Raw genomic sequence first — 20801 nt, 5'->3', positions numbered from 1 at the left:
GCCAGCAGGCCTGGTTCCCAAACCCAGGTCAGACCCCGGCCTGACAGCTCCCAGGCCCTGCGGAGGTGGCTCTGCTTCCCTTTACTCTGAGGCTTCTGGGTGGTGAGCGGGGAGCTGAAGCAGGGGAGGGGATGGGAACCCCACCCGTAACTCCTCAGGCCAGCCCCCGAGTCTGCCAGCAGTTCCCTACAGAGATAAAGCCTGAGCTGGTCCTCCCCAGGACCTACCCCTCTGCAAGAAGCACCAGCTCAGACGCCCAGTCTGCTCCGAGGACAGCAGACAGGGGCGGGGCGGGGCCTAGGATGGAGTGGATGGGGCTCCAGTGGCAGCTGGGGGTCAGAGCGCAGGGCTGCAGCAGAAAGCACCACGGCTTCCCCAGTCCCCTCCTCATTCTTATCAGGCCCCCCAGCCCTAGCCCAAGCAGGACCCTACCCCCTCCCCACTTTCAAGACCAGCCCTGGTTCATCCATCCCATCCCCTCTCTCCCATCCTCCCTCTTCCCATTCCCCTGGCAACCAAACCAGACTCATCAAGGAGAAGGACCTGGCAGCTGTGCAGGGAGAGACTAATAGCCCAGAAGGAAGGAGGGGCCTGGAGAGGAGCCGGAGGCGGCAGGGATGTGAGCGGAAGGCGTTGGCCCATCTTGGAGGCCATACAAAGGGGGGAGGCTCCTCTGCCCTGCAGTGCAGAGGAGATGGCCAGCCAGGCGGCTGCCCTCCTTGTCCAGAGATCCAGCCCGGAGTCCCAGACCTGATTCCCCACATGCCCGGCTCTTGTCCTCCGGGCCAGTCTTATGCAGACCTGTCCTTACTGGAGAGCCCTGGAGTCCCCGGCGGCAGCAGCCCCATAGCTCCTGGCAAGCCCAACAGGCCTCAGCTCCCGGCTCCTGCAGACCACCCACACTGCTTGTCCACTCCTGAGCAGCCTGTGCCTGCGTTCTGGAAGCCATTTGACATGGAAAGGCCAGACATCAGCCTCCCCACCCCTGTGCAGTGGGGAAGGGTATGAAGGGATGCGTGGTTGTGTGTGTCTAACCTGTGTGCACTTAAGTATACGGTGCTATTATGCTTCTGCATCTGTGTGCACAAGCGTGCAGCTCTGTTCTGGGCCTTTTTCTCCTCATCTCTGAACCGGTGGGGCTGGGCACCTTCTCTTTCCTCTTCTCTACCCATCCAGCCCCGCCCATTGCTGGGTACCTGCCGCTCCTTAATACTGGAAATGGTCCATCTCGCAGGCTTGGCAGCAGCTGCCGCCCCTCAGCCCCCTCCCCTTCCTACCTCAGGAATGGCCCTGGTTCCCGTAAGGCCGTGACTGAGCAGCGGTTGATTGGGGGGAGGGAGAAGCCAGTCAAGACAGACTGCACACAGTGGCTCACTCAGCTCGGCCTCCGGCAGGGGCAGGGCTCAGAAGTCTGGAGTGGGACCCAGAGCTGGGACCCTCCGCCCCCTCTGATGTGCCCACCTTCTTGGGGCCTGGGGTGGATTTGGGATCTGTGTCTTTAAGGGTGAGACATCAGCAGGCAACCCCCTGGCCAAGTGTCCAGGGGAGGGGGAGGGGAAGAAGCCAGTCCATTAGCGGCAGAGCTGGCGCCAGGCAGCAACCCTGCCCAGAGCCCTGGGGATTATGGAGAGAGCAGCCCTCCCTCACCCACCTCCGCTGCCTCTGCGCTCCGGGCCCCCAGATCTCCCTGGGTGTGGTGACAGAGGGGTGAGCTGACAGCAGTTGAAAGTGAAGCCTAGCCTTCAGGGGACATGTGGAGTCACAGACTCTGGGGCCTAAGCCAGGCCAAATCTCCATCACCTGGGCCACCTCCTCCCTACTCGTGTGAAGCCTGCCCTTTAACCTCCAGGCTTCCTATCCCCCTACTGTGACCAGCTCTTTCAGCCAGGGACACCCCAGTTCAAGTCAGGTCCTCCCATCCTAGGCTCCAGCTCTGGATGCTTGCTAGAAGTCACTGGCCCTCAACCCCCTGCCTGTCTGTGGCCTGTGGTCGCCATCCCTGCTTCCTTCCCCGCCAGCAACAGGGGGAATCAAGCGGGCCAGGCGCCAGCACCAGGGAGGGAGGGTGCAGCACTCCCGCGGCTCCGCAGGGGTGGGGCGTCCCCCTCCCCACATAGCCCCACCGTCAGGCCAGTGGGAGGAGCAGCCCAGGCCCCCCCCCTGAACCCGCAGGCCTATAAATCCGCCTCGCAGCGGTCTGCGGCTCCCTCCCCGCGCCCGGACCAGCTCTGCCTGCGGTGACTGCCCATCCTCGGCCGCCATGAGCCACCCGTCGGGCCTCCGGTCCAGCGTCAGTTCCACCTCCTACCGCCGCACCTTCGGGCCACCGCCCTCACTGTCCCCGGGGGCCTTCTCCTATTCGTCCAGCTCCCGCTTCTCGAGCAGCCGCCTGCTGGGTTCGGCGTCCCCCGGCTCCTCCGTGCGCCTGGGCAGCTTCCGCGGTCCCCGGGCGGGCACGAGCGCCCTCCTGCGCCTGCCCTCGGAGCGCCTCGACTTCTCTATGGCCGAGGCGCTCAACCAGGAGTTCCTGGCCACGCGCAGCAACGAGAAGCAGGAGCTGCAGGAGCTCAACGACCGCTTTGCCAACTTCATCGAGAAGGTGCGCTTCCTGGAGCAGCAGAACGCGGCCCTGCGCGGGGAGCTGAACCAGGCCCGGGGCCAGGAGCCGGCCCGCGCCGACCAACTGTGCCAGCAGGAGCTGCGTGAGCTGCGGAGGGAGCTGGAGCTGCTGGGCCGGGAGCGCGACCGGGTGCAGGTGGAGCGCGACGGGCTGGCGGAGGACCTGGCAGCGCTCAAGCAGAGGTCAGAGGGCAGGGCCAGGGCGGGGCGGCGACCGTCGAGGCTGCCGCCGGGAGCGAGGAGCCGCCCCCTCGCCTTGTCCACCTGGGAATGTGCAGGCAGCACCCTCGCCGGCGGGCACTCCCCCACCACCACCACTTTGCTGAGTCTCAGGGGAGGTGAGGGAGGGGGAGTTACTATGTCTCCCCCGTGTACAAAGGGGCCCCACCCCAGCTTCCAGCCGTTTGCAGAGAAAATGGGGCAAGTCCATCAGGCAGCCCGAAGACCCCTCTCTAGAGGCTGTAGTAGCAGCTCCGACCCAGATCCTGGGGGTCGCGGTCTGCAGGCTGGGCGGTGACCTCGGAACTCAGTTTCTGCACACTCTTCCCACCAGGTTGGAGGAAGAGACTCGGAAGAGGGAGGATGCGGAGCACAACCTCGTGCTTTTCCGTAAGGTGAGCTCGGTCTCCCCATCCCCACCCCTACCCACCGCCTGCATATCCAGGGTGGCATCTGTGGGCAAAGGGAGGCGACCAGAAGCCCCCAGAGACAGACAGGGAGGGCCAGGCTCTTCCCCGACCTAAGCAACCCCTCCCTGCTCTCGAACCCCCCCTGACACCCCCTCTAGGACGTGGACGACGCCACCCTGTCTCGTCTGGAGTTAGAGCGCAAGATTGAATCTCTGATGGATGAGATTGAGTTCCTCAAGAAGCTGCACGAGGAGGTGGGTGGACCCAGGTGTTAGGTGCGACTTCCGGAGGTTGAGGGTGGTCTCTTTGGAGCTGGGGGACAAGCTCATGAAGAGAGTGGCGGGTGGAGCGTTGGAAGAGAAATGAGATTCACTGAGTAGACGTGCGCCGGTCCTCCACCCCCACTACAGGTGGTTAGACTCACACCCCTGCGCCACCTGGTGGCGAGCAGCGGAGATGCACCCCTGTAACCTGGCCGATGACAGTACCCGCGGGGCGCGAGCTGCGCAGGCCTAAGCGCCCTGCGCTCCCTGGCGCCCCCTTCTGTTCATTCAAGTGTTTCTTCTCTTTTCTGCGCGTCGACTGCGCGGCCCGCGTGGGATCTGTGCGGTGAACTCGCCATCTTGCCCTGGGCGACAGGAGCTGAGAGACCTGCAGCTGAGCGTGGAGAGCCAGCAAGTGCAGCACGTCGAGGTGGAGGCGACCGTGAAGCCCGAGCTGACAGCGGCGCTGAGGGACATCCGAGCCCAGTACGAAAGCATCGCGGCGAAGAACCTGCAGGAGGCAGAAGAGTGGTACAAGTCCAAGGTCCGGGGGCACCGGGGGGTTTGGGAGGGCCTGGAAGGGTGGGGCGCTGGGGGAGAAGGGCCTATCTGGCCCGCTCACCCCCGAGTTGCCACCCTCGCCGCAGTACGCGGACCTGTCGGACGCCGCCAACCGGAACCACGAGGCCCTGCGCCAGGCTAAGCAGGAGATGAATGAGTCCCGACGCCAGATCCAGAGCCTGACGTGCGAGGTGGACGGGCTTCGCGGCACAGTGAGGACCAGGCTGAGCGCCCCGGCCCCGGGGGTGGAGGACAAAGGCTGTGTTCCCCCTACTGAGCCCCTCTTCACCCACCTCCCCAGAACGAGGCGCTGCTCAGACAGCTGCGGGAGCTGGAGGAGCAGTTTGCCCTGGAGGCCGGCGGGTACCAGGCAGGCGCCGCGCGGCTTGAGGAGGAGCTGAGGCAGCTCAAGGAGGAGATGGCGCGACACCTGCGAGAGTACCAGGAGCTTCTCAACGTCAAGATGGCCCTGGACATCGAGATCGCCACCTACCGGAAGCTGCTGGAGGGCGAGGAGAGCCGGTGAGGGGCGGGTGGGGCGTGGTCGGGATGGGTGGGGGTGGAGGAGAGGCGGGTGGAAGGCCAGGGTCCCCCCCAACCCCAGGCCGAGTAGCTGACTACAGGTTTCGTCCCCAGGATTTCCGTGCCAATCCATTCCTTTGCATCCTTGAGTATAAAGACGACTGGTGAGTCTTCCGCGTCTGACTTCCAACCTGTCTGTCCCCTGTCCATTTCTACCCTGATTGGACTCTTGCTATGGCTCTGCTCAGGGACTGATTCTTGCCTGAGTCTTAGTCTGTCCTTGCCCCTGATCCTCGGGCCCTGCCCCTCCCCACCCGTCTCCTCCCAAGGAGATATTCAGTTCAGTTCAGTCGCTCAGTCCGCCTCTTTGCCGCCCCAAAGAGATATAGGGGCTTGGATATCCCAAGACTCCTCCCCTCAACCTCTCATCCTGCCTTTTCCAGTACCTGAGGTGGAGCCTCCCCAGGAAACCCACAGCCGGAAGATGGTTCTGATCAGGACCATTGAGACCCGGGATGGGGAGGTGAGATGGGCCTCTTGAGCCCAGGACCCCATCATTTCCCATAGTATTTCTGACACCAGCCTGGTGTAAGTAATCTTCGGGTGTTTGTGGGTGAGTGATTCTTGGGGTGAGAAGGAGACAGGGAGATGGAGGTGGATGTTCAGATGGGAGCCCCAACTGGTTGAGAGGGAGGGGGTACACTTTGCCACAAAGGAGCTAGAGGGAGGTGGTGCTGAGTGGGGAGTGCCCCTCACATGCCTCACCCCCCAGCAGGTGGTGACAGAGTCTCAGAAGGAGCAGCACAGTGAGCTGGACAAGTCTTCTCCTCAGAGCTACTGAGCTGATGGGAGCTCTCTGCCCTGCCCCAGGCCTCTAAGGCCAAATCCTGACACCAGTTTGGAAATAGTCTCCTCCCCTCTGCATGTGTCCACGGGATGGCACCAGTCACCCCTTCCCTGGCCAGTGGCCAACCCCTACCCAGCACTGTAGCTGGGCCTGTCCCTGCTTCTCCATGCCCACATAGGCATGATCCATATGTTCCCCACTTCTAGTCCTGCTAAGAGTCTCTATGGTCCCCATTTCTTGTCCTGGTAAAAGTCTGTATGTTCCCCCATTTCTCATTCTGGTAAGAAGCTGACCAACCCCAGGACGAGTCTATTCCTGCCACAACCCCAAGGTTAGTGGGTGGGTCAGGGTCTGAGTTTCACTTTTAAATCAAATAAAACTGTTATCAAGGGAACCCTCTTCAGTGGTGATTATTTTGTAATGTATAAATATATGGAATCACTATGTTATATACCTGAATGTAATATAATACTGTAAGTTAGTTATATTTCATTTTTAAAAAAAATCATGGAATCATAAAGAGAGAGAGAAAACTCCCCAGTACAGTTGTGTTTGTGTCATGGGAGCATCCATGCAAAGGAGGCTCAGCACTATTTTCCCCTTGCCTCAAGTCATTTCTTCCCTGACTCTCACTATCTCAAATCTATGACTCCTGTCTACCCTCCTGAGTTTCCTCCTACCTCTCTGTCCATTCCTTCTCAACTTCCATTCCCCATCTACAACCCTGAATGACCAAAGCAGAGCCCCTCATCTTGCTCTCCACTGTCTGCAGTCATGTTCTTCCTTATGGATTCTCCATCATAGATGAAGATACCACTAGGACCTCCATTGCCCAAATTACAGCTCACCTCATCTTATACCCTTTCTTTTCTTTACATCCTCCAATTCTGTTAATTCTACTTCATAGCTGTTTCAAGTTTGTCTGGTTCTCCCTGTCCCCACTGCCACCCCACTGGTCCAGGCCATGCTCATCTCTTGCCTGGTTTACATTTTCTGCCTCAGTAGTCCTTTCCCCTGGCGTGGCCCTGCCACCCACATGAACCTGTTCAACGCACTTAGCAAGCAGATCAGATTCTGCTACCATCACTTCTCCCCATGTTTGGAAGTATCTATTAACATGCTGTCCTCCACTCCATTCCATCCTACGCTTATCTTGAGATCAAAATCCACTTCTGAATTTAGAATGATTTTCCTCACTCGATTATAGTGCGAGGTGCAGAGAGTAAGCCAGAATCCCTGCTTCCAAGGAACTCACAGTCTGGGTGGGGGACGTAGACAAATAAGCATACAATTCAACCCTGAGATGAGTGGTCTGACTGGGATAAGGAGATGGTGTTGGGGGAACAAGAAGACGAGCACATAATCCAGTCTTGGGGTAGGGATGGCTTCCCAAAGGAGGCGCCATCACAATGAGCACAAGAGAACAAGTAGGAGTTATTCAGGTGAAGCAGGAAGAGGAGGGGGACTTTCTAGGTAGATATGTTAGCCAGAAGATGAGAGAGAGGGAGTTTGGAAAGTAAAAGTAGTTCTGTGTTGCTGAAATGAAGGCTAGAAAGGAAGGAATGGTGTTGGGGTTGGAAAGATGATGAGGGCCAAGTCACCAAGGGCCTTATATGACATATTAAAGCACTCAGAATTTATTCTAAGGAAAAAGGAAAGAAAAGGATTTAATGGGTGAGGTATTTAGACCTGTATTTTAGAAAGATCACTCTCGCTGTGGGGTGCAGAAAGAGTTAGAAGGAGATGGAAGACCAACTCAGAAGCTGTTGCAGTGAAACATGCAAGAGATGATTGTGGGCAAAGAGGTGGATAAATTCGAGAACTGTCACCCTAAGGGGTGATTTTCAGTGTGAGAGAAAGGGAAATAGCAAAGGTGATCCAAGGTTTTAAAGGGAACAACCAGATAGATGGTGGGAACTTTCATAGAAACAGGGAAGATTAGTGTGGGGGAATGAGGGGGCCCTCGACAGCAAAATTAGTTTTTGCTTATTGAGGCTGAGATGCTATGAAACAGCCAAGGGAAAGGGCTGGCAGGCAGTTGAGTCCACAGGTTTGGCGTTCAAGTGTGATGGAATACTTTGAGATATTGAATCTATCAGGATACTCTTGGCTACAAGTGACAATAACCTCATTTTTTAAGAAAAAGAAATTAAACATGTATCTCACGTAATCAGAAGCCATAGGTAGGTGGGCTCTGAGGTTGGTTCAGTAGCTCACTGTAGTTAAGTTCCCTATGTATGAACTTTCAAGTTGTGAACTTTCAAAGATGTGAACGGGCCAGCTGTTGTACTGTACTCTTTACTTTTCAAGGTACTGTACTGTAAGATTTAATGTTTTATTTTTTGTGTTTTCATGTATTATTTATATGAAAAATATTAGAAACCTGTTATACTACAATACAATATGGCCGATTGTTTTAGTTGGGTGCCTAGGCTAACTTTGTTGGACTTACGAACAAATCAGACTTAGGAATGCACTCTCTGAATGGGACTCCTCGGTACGTATGTAGGGTACTTACTATAAAGTCAAGGACCCAAGCTCTGTCCATGGTTCTGCTCAGCCTTCCTCCTTGGAGGGCAGGTTCATCCTTGGGATGATTCTCTTCATGGTCCAACTCAGGGTGCCAGCAGCTACTGGGTGATGCTTCTGTTTTCACATCCAGTGAAGGAAAAAGAAAACCTTTCTCCCAGGTATGAGATTTAAGTCCTTTCCTTCCGGCTGTCTGGCAAGGATCATTGGTATGTCTGCTCCTGGAGCAGTAACATTGACCAGGGGGAGCCACTTACTGACTTGGCCTAATTGTCTAATATGGAATGGATGCTGGGGATTAACCACAATATCTACTGCAAATATTGCAAGGTTCCCACCACTGTCACCCTTCACACACATTCCTTATACCCCTTGCCTTCTCTCCTTTTCTTTTTTTTTTTTTTTTTTTGCATTTTTATAAAACTTGATAAAAAATAGTATTTCAAACTGTACAGTCACCAGAAGTACACAGTTATCAAAAATGCACACACTTCACTTGGCATCTCCAGCACCTTCAGCTTTCTGTGCCTGGTCTGTTTTGGCATCTCCATTTTCTGCAGGGTTATTCCCATCCTTGCCAGCATCAGCTTTCCCCTTTTTCCCTTTGGGTACCTTCTCTCCCTTCTTTGCAGGGGCCTTTTTAGGCTTGGGCTCTGGCTTTGGAGGAGCAGGTTTAGCAGATAACCTTGCAGATCTTCTCTGTGGTTCGTCCTTCACCTTGGCTTTATCTCCTTTAGCATCCCCTTCAGCCTTTCTCTTGGGCATGGTGGCTGCGGCGGCGGGACGTAGGCGTTGGACACGGGGATGCAGTGGCGCGCTGGCTTTAAGTCGGTCCAGGGGTCGCTCTCGCCTCTTCTTCACACTGCTCCGCCTTCTCTCCTTTTCATTCAGTGGTATTTATAACATCAGAGGAGAAATATCACTGCAGAAAAGCAGACCAAAACTTTGGAGTTTCAAATGTTTAGGTTTTCAAGTGAGCAAAAATTCCAGTTTGGAAACTTTCACATCAAAGTCTGTGGCCTGGGTTTGTACTGGATAGAAGGAAGGGTTTGTACTGAGGAGAAGGGCCTCTCAGATGTTCCATATGAGAGAAAAATGAAACCACTCAAGAACAGTGTATTGGGACTTCCTTGGGGGCACAGTGGTTAAGAATCCTCCTGCCTATGCAGGGGACCTGGGTTGGATCCCTGGTCCGGGAAAATCCCACGTGCTGTGGGGCAACGTGCCCTAGAACCTGTGCTCAGCAACAAGAGAAGCCACTGCAGTGAGAAACCCGTGCACTGCAAGGAAGAGTAGCCCCCACTTGCTGCAATTAGAGAAAGCCTGTGTGAAGCAACAGAGACCCGGCACAGCTAAAAGCAAAACCTTAAAGAGAAGAATGGTGTATTAAGTGAGAAAAGAGAAGGGCCTTGGGGAGACGCATAGAGGAGCAGAGGAAGTGACTCTCAAGTACTACCTGGCAGAAGTGGTGGAAGGCCTTAGGAAGCCACAGCAAGAGAGAACTTTCAGGAGGGAATGGCTAGTCACATGGGAGGATGCTGGGGACACAGGTTAGCTAATAGCTGGGAAATTCGGGCTTATCGTCAAGGAAGATGTTACACCTCCTGAGGGCAGCTTCAGGCTGGGGTACTGTCAGAGACAAAACATTGTCAACTGAAGAGTGAATGAGAGCTGAGGAAGTGAAGAGCAGACCACTCTCCCCCGAGATGTTTGACTGTTAAAAGACAAGAAACAGCTGGAGCCAAGAAAGATCTGTGTTTGAGAAGTGAAATTTTGAAGAAAGGAGAAACTACATCAATAATTCTCAAGCTGCAGGTCATAAAATATTATAATAAATATTTTTGGGTCAAGTCAAACATTTTAATAAAGAGAATAGAAAATTTTAGGATATTGTGAATGTTTTATTTTCAATATATATATATATATATATGTATGTTCTAGGTTTTCATGCAAAATACATTTTTTATCTTGGATTTTGGGTGAAAAACTTAAAAAGACAAGATTTGAATGTGTTTCAGTGCTGGGGAGAATTAGAAAGAATCAATTTGTCACAGGTGGAGCCAGCCACTTATTGAAATGGTACAACCTCAGACTTGGCTGTGACTGAAGAATTTGAGGAAAACTCAAAATCCAATTCTAATCAAGGGATCTGATGTTAACCTCAAGAAGACAGGGCTGGGATTTGACTGTAATTAAGAAAGATCATACTGCATTGATTTTATTGTACTCTGCTTGTTGGAAGAAGGGAGGGGGTTTTCATGTCATCTTGTAAGAAGGTCACCTCAAAAGTGAGGATGTGGCCACAGTTACTTAGCAGTTCCTAGAGGGAACTGGTTTTGGTGGGTGTCCTGGACTCCAGGTAGGTGCCCGCGGTGGTGGTGGAATAATTCCTCAGGGGCCACCTGCTGGGGGTAGGAAAGAGGGTTCAGTTATCTGATTTGGGAAGAATAGACTAACCCAATATCTCAAGTAAAGGGGAGCTCATTGTGATGTTACACAGGGAAATAAGGGGGACAAGAATTGCAGCTGCCTGGGGTGGAGTGGGAGTCACCTCCCAGGACCCCAGCAACACGTGTGTGACATGCGCTCTGCAGCCCCATCGGGCCTCACCGAGCGTGAAGGTGACAGGAAGCCACCTTGGCGGCAGAAGCACAAGGCTCCCTGACCCACGGTCCTTCTGCTTCTGTTGCTGTGGTCACAGGAGCACATGGCCCCACCCTCTGCCCTGGCTCTTGCAGACTCCTAGTATCTTTTTACTTGGGGCTTCAGTTGTCCTACAGCTTCCGTGGCCTGACAGCAATGGCGCGCTGACTTCCGGAGCTTTCTCTGGTTCTGCTTTCACTTCCTGTCACAGAAGATGTTCATTTTACCAGCCTTGATAGGTTCATTGACGCTCTCCTTGCCCTCTACAAGACACACTGAGAGATACCCGAAGGCCGATGGGCTTCTCACGTCCTGTGCACTTCCGATCCCACGGGTAACAAGTGTTGTTCAATGCATAACAAATGTCAGTTGTAGTTGTTCCTAAACCTTTGACAATCATACTTGTCATAGAATCCCAGAGTTTAAGCAGATTTATTTATTTTGTTAAAAAAAATTTGGTGTGGACTGATTTTAAAAAGTCTTTGAGCTTCCCAGATGGCTCAGTGGTAAAAAGAATCCGCCTGCCAATGCAGGAGAGGTTGGTTTGATCCCTGGGTGGGGAAAGATCCGCTGGTGGAGGAAATGGCAACCCACTCCAGTATTCTTGTTTGGAAAATCCGATAGACAGAGGAGCCTAATGGGCTCCAGTCCATGGGGTTGCAAAGAGTTGGACAGACTGAGCAACTGAATACACACATATTTTAGAAGTCTTTATTGAATCTGTTACAATATTATTTCTGTTTTATGTTTTTTTGGCCGAGAGACATGTGGAATCTTAGCTCCCTGATCAGGGATTGAACCTGCACCCACTACACTGGAAGGCGAAGTCTTAACCACTGGATCACTAGGGAAGTCCCCAAACAAATATTTTTTAAGCTAATAAAAGAGTGTGAACAGAATAATTTTTACTTACCAGATGGTATAGTGGCTAAGAATCTGCATTTAAATCTTGTATCTTCTTACCAGTTCACCTTGGGAAAGATACCTGTTTGCCTCCATTTCCTCATCTGTGAAATGGAGATAATAATCATTTCCTAGGCTTGTCATGAAGATTAAATGAGATGATTTGTGCAGAACTGAGTGAACTTGACCACAGTGTAGGCAGGAGAATGAGGCGACATGGTTCAGAATATGGCTTCCTGAAACTGCTTGCCTCAAGAGGGACCCGTCATAAATTATAAACCAGGGATCACAGTTCTAGTGATCCTTCAACAGTGTAAATGTTAAACATTTGTGTTTGTTTTCTTTTTCAAGGGGACAGCTTGAGCATGTGTTGCACACGTTTTCATACTGGGTTAATTCTTATTACTACTGTAACAAATTACCACAAACTTAGTGGCTCAAAACAATAAATTTAGTATCTTACAGTGCTGTAGGTCAGAAGTCTAAAATGGGACAGATCTGTGTTCCTGCTAGAAGCTCTAGAGAAGTCTTTTCCAGCTTATAAAGATTGACTGTCCTATGGCCCTCTAACATCTTCAAAGCTAGGAATCACATCTCAGTTAGCATATTTTCTCTGACCCTGATCTTCCTTTTATAAAGATCCTTGTTATTACATTGATGTACCCAATCTAGAATCACCCCCCCATCTCAATATCTTTAACTCATATCATCAAAGTCCCCTTTGCCATGCTAATATTAAGGTTGGTACAAAAATAATTGTGGTTTTGCATTGTTACACTTTGCTGTTTGATATTGGAATACATTCTTAAATAAATGCAGTTATATACAGCATTTTAATGCACAATTCTTGCTTTATGTTTTTTGCCAGTGACATTACTTGTTGTTTATTTTATATTTATTTTAGACTATAGAAATGATGTTGGACAAAAAGCAAACTGGAGCAATTTTTTAATTCAAGTTCAAAATGGATCTTAAAGCAGCAGAGACAATTCGCAACATCAACCCTGCATTTAGTCCAGGAATTGCTAATGAACATACAATGCAGTGGTGGTTCAAGAAGTTCTGCAAAGATGAGAGCCTTGAAGATGACAAATGCAGTGGCCGGCCATAGGAAGCTGACAACAATCAGTTGAGAGAGGATCATCGAAACTGATTGTTCAGCATTTGAAACAAATTGAAAAGGTAAAAAAGCTCAATAAGTAGGTGCCTGACCACAATTAAAAAAAAATCATTGTTTTGAAGTGTTGTTTTCTCTTAATCTACGCAACAACAACAACAACCCATTTCTCAATTGGATTGTGATGTTCAACGAAAGTGGATTTTATATGAAAACCAGTGACGATCAGCTCACTGGTTGGACTGAGAAGAAGCTCCAAAGTACTTCCCAAAGCCAAACCTGCACCAAAAAAAGGTCATGGTCACTGTTTGGTGGTCTGCTGCCTTTCTGATCCACTACAGCTTTCTGAATTCTGGTGAAACCATCACATCTGAGAAGTATGCTCAGCAAATCGATGAGATACAATGAAAACTGCAACATCTGGAGCCAGCACTGGTCAACAGAACAGGCCCAATTCTTCTCCATGACAACAGGCCCAATTCTTTTCCATACCAATGCCTGACTGCACATCCTACAACCAATGCTTCAAAAGTTGAATGAGTTGGGCTACGAAGTTTTGCCTTGGATAAAGGTGGATACCTTATTCACCTGACCTCTTGCCAATCAACTACCACTTCTTCAAGCATCTCGACAACTTTTTGCTGCGAAAACACTTCCATAACCAGCAGGAGGCAGAAAATGCTTTCCCAGAGTTCATTGAATCCCAAAGCACAGATTTTTATGCTACAGGAATAAACAAACTTATTTCTTGTTGGCAAAAATGTGTTGATTGTAATGGTGCCTATTCTGATTAATAAAGATGTGTTTGAGCCTAGTTATAGTGATTTAAAATTCAAGGTCCAAAACCTGTTATGTTTGTACCAACCTAATAAAACTTTCACAGGTTCTGGGGATTGGGGTTGGACACCTTTTGAGGAGGGCATTATGCTTAGCATAGTCTGCCCTCAGGCCTCCAAAGATTCATGCTTATCTCACATACAACATATATTTATCCTATTTCAAGATTTCTGAAAGTCTCAGTTACAGCAGCAACCAAAGAGCCAAATCCCCTCTAGGTCTTGCTCAGAAGTCCCAAATCTCATCATTTAAATCATCTAAATTAGGTGTGGGCGAGGCTCTAGGTATAATCTATCCTGGGAAGAAATTCCTCATCTGTAGACTTGTGAAACTAGAAAACATGGCATTTACTACTCCTAAAATACAACGGTGAGACAGAAATAGGATAACAGTTACAGACATTCTCACTCAAGAAGGGAGAAAATTGGGGGGGCGGGGCGGGGGAAGAAGTTTCTGAAGCAATTTCAAAATCCATTTGGGAAAACAAGATTAGGTTTTAAGGCCCGGGAATAAGTCTCTGTGGTCCTGACTCCACCTTCTGGCTGCAGAGCCCTGCCTTTAGAGTCATCTCTCCTTTTCCGTGTGTTTTCATCTACTTGTTTCTTGGTTGTACAATTGTGGGAGTCTGACAGCTTTCTTCCATTTTGCCCTCTTTCTGTCCCTTTCACTACAAGTTGGCAGTGTCTCTGTTTGTGTGACATTCTTAAGGACTGTGTGGGTTTCCTGTGTATGTTTCTGGGATTTACCCCATTAGACAAAAAGAACTTTCACAAATCTTTTTGGATAATCCCATTTCTATGCTTGGCTTTTGCTCAGATGGCTAAAGAGATCCATGAGTCACATGGCTAATCTCTCCAAATGGTCCTTTGTGTGACTGAATACCTTGACCTTTGATGCTTCCTAGCTGGTAAAGAATCCACCTGCAATGCAGGAGACCCTGGTTTGATTCCTGGGTTGGGAAGATCCTCTGGAGAAGGGCTAGGCTAGGCTACCCTAGCTCTTGGGCTTTCCTGGTAGCTCAGCTGGTAAAGAATCTGCCTGCAATGTGAGAGGCCTGGGTTCAATCCCTGGGTTGGGAAGATCCCCTGGAGAAGGGAACAGTTACCCACTCCGTTATTTTGGCCTGGAGAATCCCATGGACTGTGGAGTCCATGGGGTTGCAGAGTCCGACACCACTGAGTGACTTTCTTTTTTTTTTTTTTTTTGTTAACGGTTTTATTAAATTAAACTTTGTTATATTGAGATATTTGTGGGTTCACAGGAAGTAAAAAATAATGTAGAAAGATGCTATATACCCTTCACCTGGTTTCCCCCAGTGGTAACATCTTGCCAAACTATAGTACAATGTCACAACCAGAATACTCAACATTGATACATTTACATCTTTACCAGGATCTTTGCTGTTGCCTTTTTCTTTTTTCCATTTATTTTTATAAGTTGGAGGCTAATTACTTTACAATATTGTAGTGGTTTTTGTCATACATTAACATGAATCAGCCATGGATTTACATGTATTCCCCATCCCGATCCCCCCTCCCACCTCCCTCTCCACCCGATTCCTCTGGGTCTTTCCAGTGCACCAGGCCCGAGTGCTTGTCTCATGCATCCAGCCTGGGCTGGTGATCTGTTTCACCCTAGATAATATACATGTTTTGATGCTGTTCTCTCGATTCATCCCACCCTCGCCTTCTCCCACAGAGTCCAAAATTCTGTTCTGTACATCTGCGTCTCTTTTTCTGTTTTGCATATAGGGTTATTGTTACCATCTTTCTAAATTCCATATATATGCGTTAGTATATTGTATTGGTCTTTATCTTTCTGGCTTACTTCATTCTGTATGATGGGCTCCAGTTTCACCCATTTCATTAGAACTGATTCAAATGAATTCTTTTTTTTTTTTTTAAACATTTATTTATTTATTTGGCTCTGCCGGGTCTTAACTGTGGCATGCGGGAACTAGTTCCCTGACCAGGGATCAAACCCAGGACTCCTGAACTGAGAGCATGGAGTCTTTGCCACTGGGCCACCAGGGAAATCCCTAAATGAATTCTTTTTAATGGCTGAGTAATATTCCATGGTGTATATGTACCACAGCTTCCTTATCCATTCGTCTGCTGATGGGCATCTAGGTAACGGAGTGACTTTCACTTTCACTTTCAGGCACTAACAAAAGATTGTCCAGTTACATTCTTGTATTTCTCCTCAGGGCACACTTTCCAGGCAGTAAATGACCTAATTTTACCATCTTTTGCAATATGGGTAGGCCAAGAATTTCCCAAATACCACATTCTGATTCTTTTCTTGCTTAACATTTCTTCCTTCAATTTATCTCTTCCCTTTCAGATTTTACTGTAAGCAGCAAGAAGCCAGGTGCTACCTTCAACACTTAGCAACAAAGCTAAATACCCAAGTTCATTGTTACAAATTCTGCTTTTCACATAAATGTAAGACTCAATTCTGCTAAGCGTTCTCTGCTAAATAAAATACATTTCCTCTCTTCTGTTTTCCAATAACATGTTCCTCATTTACTTCTGAGTCCTCAATGCCAGCAGCACCTTTAATGTTCATATTTCCACCAACAGTCTCTTTGTGATGATTTATATATTTTCTAAGGTAATCAAATATTTTCTACAATGCTCCTTGCTTCTTTCTGAGCCCTCACCAGGGGAGTTAATATTCATATTTCTACTAACAATCTGTTCAAAGCAAGCTAGGGCTTTCCCTCCTATTTTTAATAAATAGTTTATTTATCTAATAGTTTCAACCCTGGTATTGAAGCCTGTTGCAGAGTTTCTATTATGCTCCTCAAAGTTGTTCCAGACTTTCTATGTCACCAAATTTCAAAGTCGCTTTCACAAAATTTTAGGTATTTACATTTAGGTATTGGCTACAGCATCCATTTTGAGGTATCAAAATCTGCATCAGTCAGGGTGCATCCAGAGAAGCAGAACCAGTAGGAGGTATATATTGAAAGACTTACTGCAAAGAATTAGATTATACAATTACAGGGGCTTGCTAGGTAAGTTTGTAATTCATAGGGCGGCTTCCTGGGCTGGCAGCTGGTTTCCTTCCAAGGGTGAGTTTTTCCAAGAGAGAGCACCCAAGACAGAACAACAGTCTTTTTAGCCCTCCACCTTGGAGGTAACATCACATCACTCTGTCATATTCTATATCCAAGTCGCCCTCAAGGGGAGGGGATGACACAAGGCCACATCCACCAGGTAGCAGGGATAATTGTGGCCTATCTCAGAGGCTATCTGCCACAGGCAATGAGTAGTTGGAAAGGTGAACTACAGTGCAGAACTCTCAACAGAAGAGCTTTTCTGTGGAGATGAGGAGTAGCACAAAGGATGTTCCATGCCCCAAATGCTAGAAGAAGCAGACCAGGAGGAATAAACAAGATGATTAAATTGAAGTTCAAAGGAGCAACAGCCCATTGCCTTGATCCCTGCAGCAGTGATGGAAGGCTTGTCCTACTCCTTCCCTGTTTTCACTCAAAATATTCTAACAATGAAATTAGCATATGAAGCAACACCCTCCTCACCCTATGTGGGCTCTTTAAAAGAAAAGCAAGACTGGCAGTTCCCTGGTGGTGCAATGGTTAGGATTCTGAGTTTTCACTGCATTGGCATGGGTTCGATTAAGATCTAGCAAACTGCATGGTATGGCAAAGAGAGAGAAAGAAAGAAAAGGAAGAGAGTCTAACCAATAATAACAGTTACAAAAATGAGCACATAATTAAGAATCACTAAATATTTCAAGAAACTCTGTGAAAGAGAGAAAATAAATTCGACTTTAAAAATAAAGAGTATTTTTTTTTTCAGAAATGGAAAAGCTGATCCTCCAATTTGCATGGAATTGCAAAGGGCCTGAATAGACAAAACAATCTTGAAAAAAAGAACAAGGTTGGAGGACTCACACTTCTAGACTTCAAAACTTATTACAGCTAAAATAATCAAAATAATATGGTATCGTCATAGGATAGATATACACACCAATGCAATAGAACTGAGAGTCCAGAAATAAACCCGTATCTCTATAGTCAGTTAATTTTTGACAAAGATGCCAAATCCATTCAAAATACCATGACTGGATGCCTTAAAACAACAGAATGAATTTTCTCACAGTTCCAGAGGTGACAGGTCCAAGATCAAGGTGCCAGCATGGTCAGCTTCTGGTTAGGGCTCTGTTTCTGGCTTGTAGACAGCTGTCTTCTCACTGTGCCTTCACTTGGGTGGGGGAAAGGAAGAGCAAGTTCTCTGATTTCTTATCTTACAAGGGCACTAATCTCATCATGTGAAATCCACCCTTATGACCCCACATAAACCTAACTAATCTCCCATAGGCTCCATCTCCAAATACCATCACATGGGGGGTTAGGTCTTCAACATGTGAATTTGAGGGGATGCAATTCATTCCTTAGCACTCCCTTTTCCCACAATACAACCTCCACAACTGTAACATATTATAGTATTTTTTTAAGTGAAAGGTAAATAAATTTCTATCTCATTTAAGCCACTGTTACATGGAGCTTATCTTTATAATAAACCATATTATAATCTTTCTTTTTCTGAAGGAGAGATGGACTGATAAAGTATCACTGTGGTTACTGGATTAAGGTCTGTCTAATCCAAGAGATAATTTATACATTTTACAACATACAGCAAAATTCTTTTATCTCTTTGCCCAGACTCGTATATTTACTACCTTTAAAAGTTTATGTTAGAGAATAGAAAATGTTTGTTTTTTTTTCTTTCCTTTCCACTGTGGTTTATTATAGGATATTGAATATAGTTCCCTGTGCTATACAGTAAGACCTTGTTAGTTATCTATATAGCAGTGTGTATATGTTAATCTCACACTCCTAATTTATCCCTCCCCCACCTCCTTTCCCTTTTGGTAACCAGAAGGTTGTTTTCTATGTCTGTGAGTCTGTTTCTGTTTTGTAAATAATTCATTTGTACCATATTTTAGATTCCACATATAAGTGATATCATATTTTTCTTTCTCTTACTTCACTTAGTATGATAATCTTTAGTTGTACCCATGTTGTCATAAGTGGCATTATTTAATTCTTTTTAATGGCTAAGTAGTATCCATTGTATATATGTACCACATCTTCCTTTTTTTTTTTGTACCACATCTTCTTTATCCATTCATCTGTTGAAAGACATGTAGGTTGTTTCCATGTCTTGACTGTTGTAAATAGTGCTGCTATGAACATTGGGGTGCATATGTCTTTACAAATTAGAGTTTTTTCCAGATATATGTCCAGGGGTGGGATAGCTAGATCCTATGGTAACTCTCTTTTTTTTTTTAAGGAATCTCCATACTGTTTTCCACACTGTTGGAGAAGGAAATGGCAACCCACTCCTTGTACCCTTGCCTGGAAAATCCCATGCAGAGGAGCCTGGTATGCTACAGTCCATGGGGTTGCAGAGTTGGACACAACTGAGCGACTTCACTCATACTGTTTTCCATAGTGACTGTACCAACTTACACTGTCACCAACAGTGTTCAAGGATTCCTTTTTCTCCTCACCCTCTCCAACATTTGTCATTTATAGACTTTAAGAAAATATTTATTTGTTTATTTTTGGTTGCACTGGGTCTTTATTGCCTGTGCACAGGTTTTCTCTAGTTGCAGCGAGCGGGGGCTCCCTCTAGTTGTGGTGTGAGCCTCTCATTGTGGTGGTTTCTCTGGTTGTGGGGCATGGGCTCTAGGCGCAGGGGCTTCAGTGGCTGCAGCTCACAGGCTCCAGCAGTTGTGGCTCACGGGCTTAGCTGCCAATGGCACGTGGAATCTGGTTCACGTGACTGTATCAACTTACAGACCAAGGATCTGACCAAGGAATCAGACCAAGGACTGAACCAGAGTCCCCTGAATTGCAAGGTGGATTCTTATCCACTGGACTACCAGGGAAGTCCTGTTATTTGTAGACTTCTTAATGATGCCCATTCTGACTGGTGTGAGGTAGCACCTCATTATAGTTTTGATTTAGAAAATGCTTATTTCTTAATACCTAAAATGAGGAAAGAAAAGTTGCAAATGATCATCATCATTGTCAGTCAATTCTGTGCTAGTCAAGATTTTAAAAGAGGAATACTAGCACCTTTCTTCTAGGAATGAATTACCAGGTCAGGCCCATAGAGCTTGACTGTAAGTGAACCTCTTTGCTACCCCTTTTAAGATAAAAAGGAGTCTCAAATATTTGAAATGAAAGAATAAACCTCTCCAGCAGAGGGCTAAGAAACCACAGTAGGTTATGTCTGTTGGGTATATTACTTAAAAATTTTTTTTTATTTAGTTTTGGCTGTGCTGGGTCTTCGTTGCTGTGCTGGCTTCTTGTCTAGTTGAGGCGAGTGGGGGCTACTCTCTAGTTGTGGTGTGTGGTCTTTTCATTGCAGCAGCTTCTCTTGTAGTAGAGCACGGGCTCCAGGGCACGTGGGCTTCAGCAGCTGCGGCACACGGACTCAGCAGTTGTGGCTCCTGGTCTCTAGGGCATGGGCTCAATAGTTAGCACACTGGCTTAGTGGCTCTGCTGAATATGGGATCTTCCCGGATTAGGAATTGAACCCGAGTCTCCTGCATTGGCAGATAGATTCTTTATCACTGAGCCACCAGGGAAGCCCTTGGGTATATGAACCTTCAAATAAAGCAACTATAGAAAAATCCTTTTGGGCTGATCTCTTTTTATTGTGAAATTTAAAATCTCAATTCATTAACTGGACTCTGGCAAAGAGAAGAGAGCCTAGCTTATTTTGACAAGTTCCTAAGATATTTGGTAAGGACGGTAAAAGCCTTTGAAGAATTTTAGAGCATGTGAATGACATGGTTTATTAAAACAAAATGCCAGTCTTGAACTCATGGTTTTCAATACATTTAGATATAGAAATACAGATGTAAATGTACTGAATTTGTGCATGTATGTGTGTGTGTGTGTCTGTATAGAATATATGCCCCAGCTCTGTCCACTGAGAGGGCCTGGAGGTTAGAAATACCCTAATAGCTATGAGCACAGCTAGGGTCCAGCTCTTGGTTTCTAAATAACATTCTCCTCTAAAAAGAATCAGAGCTCCTTGGAGAAATGGCTGATTCCAGAGCTGATGCAGGGAAAGTATAAATTGAGCCTGAAACATGTTTCTGTTCCAGAAAGGAAAAAAAAAAAGAGCTAAAAAATGATGAATGCTAAAGAATACAACATGCTGAAAGGATACAGTGGAAAACTTGAAAGGGCTCCCGCTGACCGAATTAGAGATGACTTGGGGAATAGGATAAGTAATATTAGTAATGGAATAACAGTCCACTGAATATAATAGGAATTTATGAAT

General features: G+C 47.6%; 2 protein-coding genes across 3 annotated transcripts; one reads left to right on the top strand and one right to left on the bottom strand.

The window, feature by feature from the left end:
* The first annotated feature begins 2176 nt into the window (after nucleotides 1-2176).
* Nucleotides 2177-5842, top strand: PRPH (peripherin). 2 transcript variants are annotated; one of them, XM_061128591.1, is made up of 9 exons: nucleotides 2177-2802; nucleotides 3173-3233; nucleotides 3407-3502; nucleotides 3888-4055; nucleotides 4159-4284; nucleotides 4374-4594; nucleotides 4709-4758; nucleotides 5038-5117; nucleotides 5370-5842. In XM_061128591.1, the coding sequence occupies exons 1-9, from the start codon at nucleotides 2261-2263 to the stop codon at nucleotides 5433-5435; spliced, it is 1410 nt and encodes a 469-aa protein (XP_060984574.1). In that variant the 5' UTR covers nucleotides 2177-2260; the 3' UTR covers nucleotides 5436-5842. The 2 variants fall into 2 exon arrangements, with proteins under 2 accessions (XP_060984574.1, XP_060984565.1); XM_061128582.1 differs by having other exon boundaries at nucleotides 5367-5842.
* Nucleotides 5843-8367: 2525 nt separating this feature from the next.
* On the bottom strand, nucleotides 8368-8837 carry LOC133045938 (non-histone chromosomal protein HMG-17). Its single transcript, XM_061128603.1, has one exon. It carries the CDS (start codon nucleotides 8733-8735, stop codon nucleotides 8463-8465), a length of 273 nt encoding a protein of 90 aa, XP_060984586.1. The 5' UTR covers nucleotides 8736-8837; the 3' UTR covers nucleotides 8368-8462.
* Between the last annotated feature and the right edge of the window lie 11964 nt (nucleotides 8838-20801).

The sequence above is a fragment of the Dama dama genome, chromosome 3 (assembly GCF_033118175.1).
Source record: "Dama dama isolate Ldn47 chromosome 3, ASM3311817v1, whole genome shotgun sequence".
In the NCBI taxonomy this organism is placed as follows: Eukaryota; Metazoa; Chordata; class Mammalia; order Artiodactyla; family Cervidae; genus Dama; species Dama dama.
This window is presented reverse-complemented; position numbering and strand designations above follow the sequence as displayed.

What these genes read in the sequence shown, in the direction of transcription:
- PRPH (XM_061128582.1), top strand. Translation starts at nt 2,261, where the DNA reads ATGAGCCACCCGTCGGGCCTCCGGTCCAGCGTCAGTTCCACCTCCTAC. An exon ending in CTGGCAGCGCTCAAGCAGAG is followed by an intron (nt 2,803 to 3,172) that starts GTCAGAGGGCAG and finishes TCTTCCCACCAG; the next exon opens with GTTGGAGGAAGAGACTCGGA. An exon ending in CTGGAGGGCGAGGAGAGCCG is followed by an intron (nt 4,595 to 4,708) that starts GTGAGGGGCGGG and finishes TTTCGTCCCCAG; the next exon opens with GATTTCCGTGCCAATCCATT.
- LOC133045938 (XM_061128603.1), bottom strand. Translation starts at nt 8,735, where the DNA reads ATGCCCAAGAGAAAGGCTGAAGGGGATGCTAAAGGAGATAAAGCCAAG.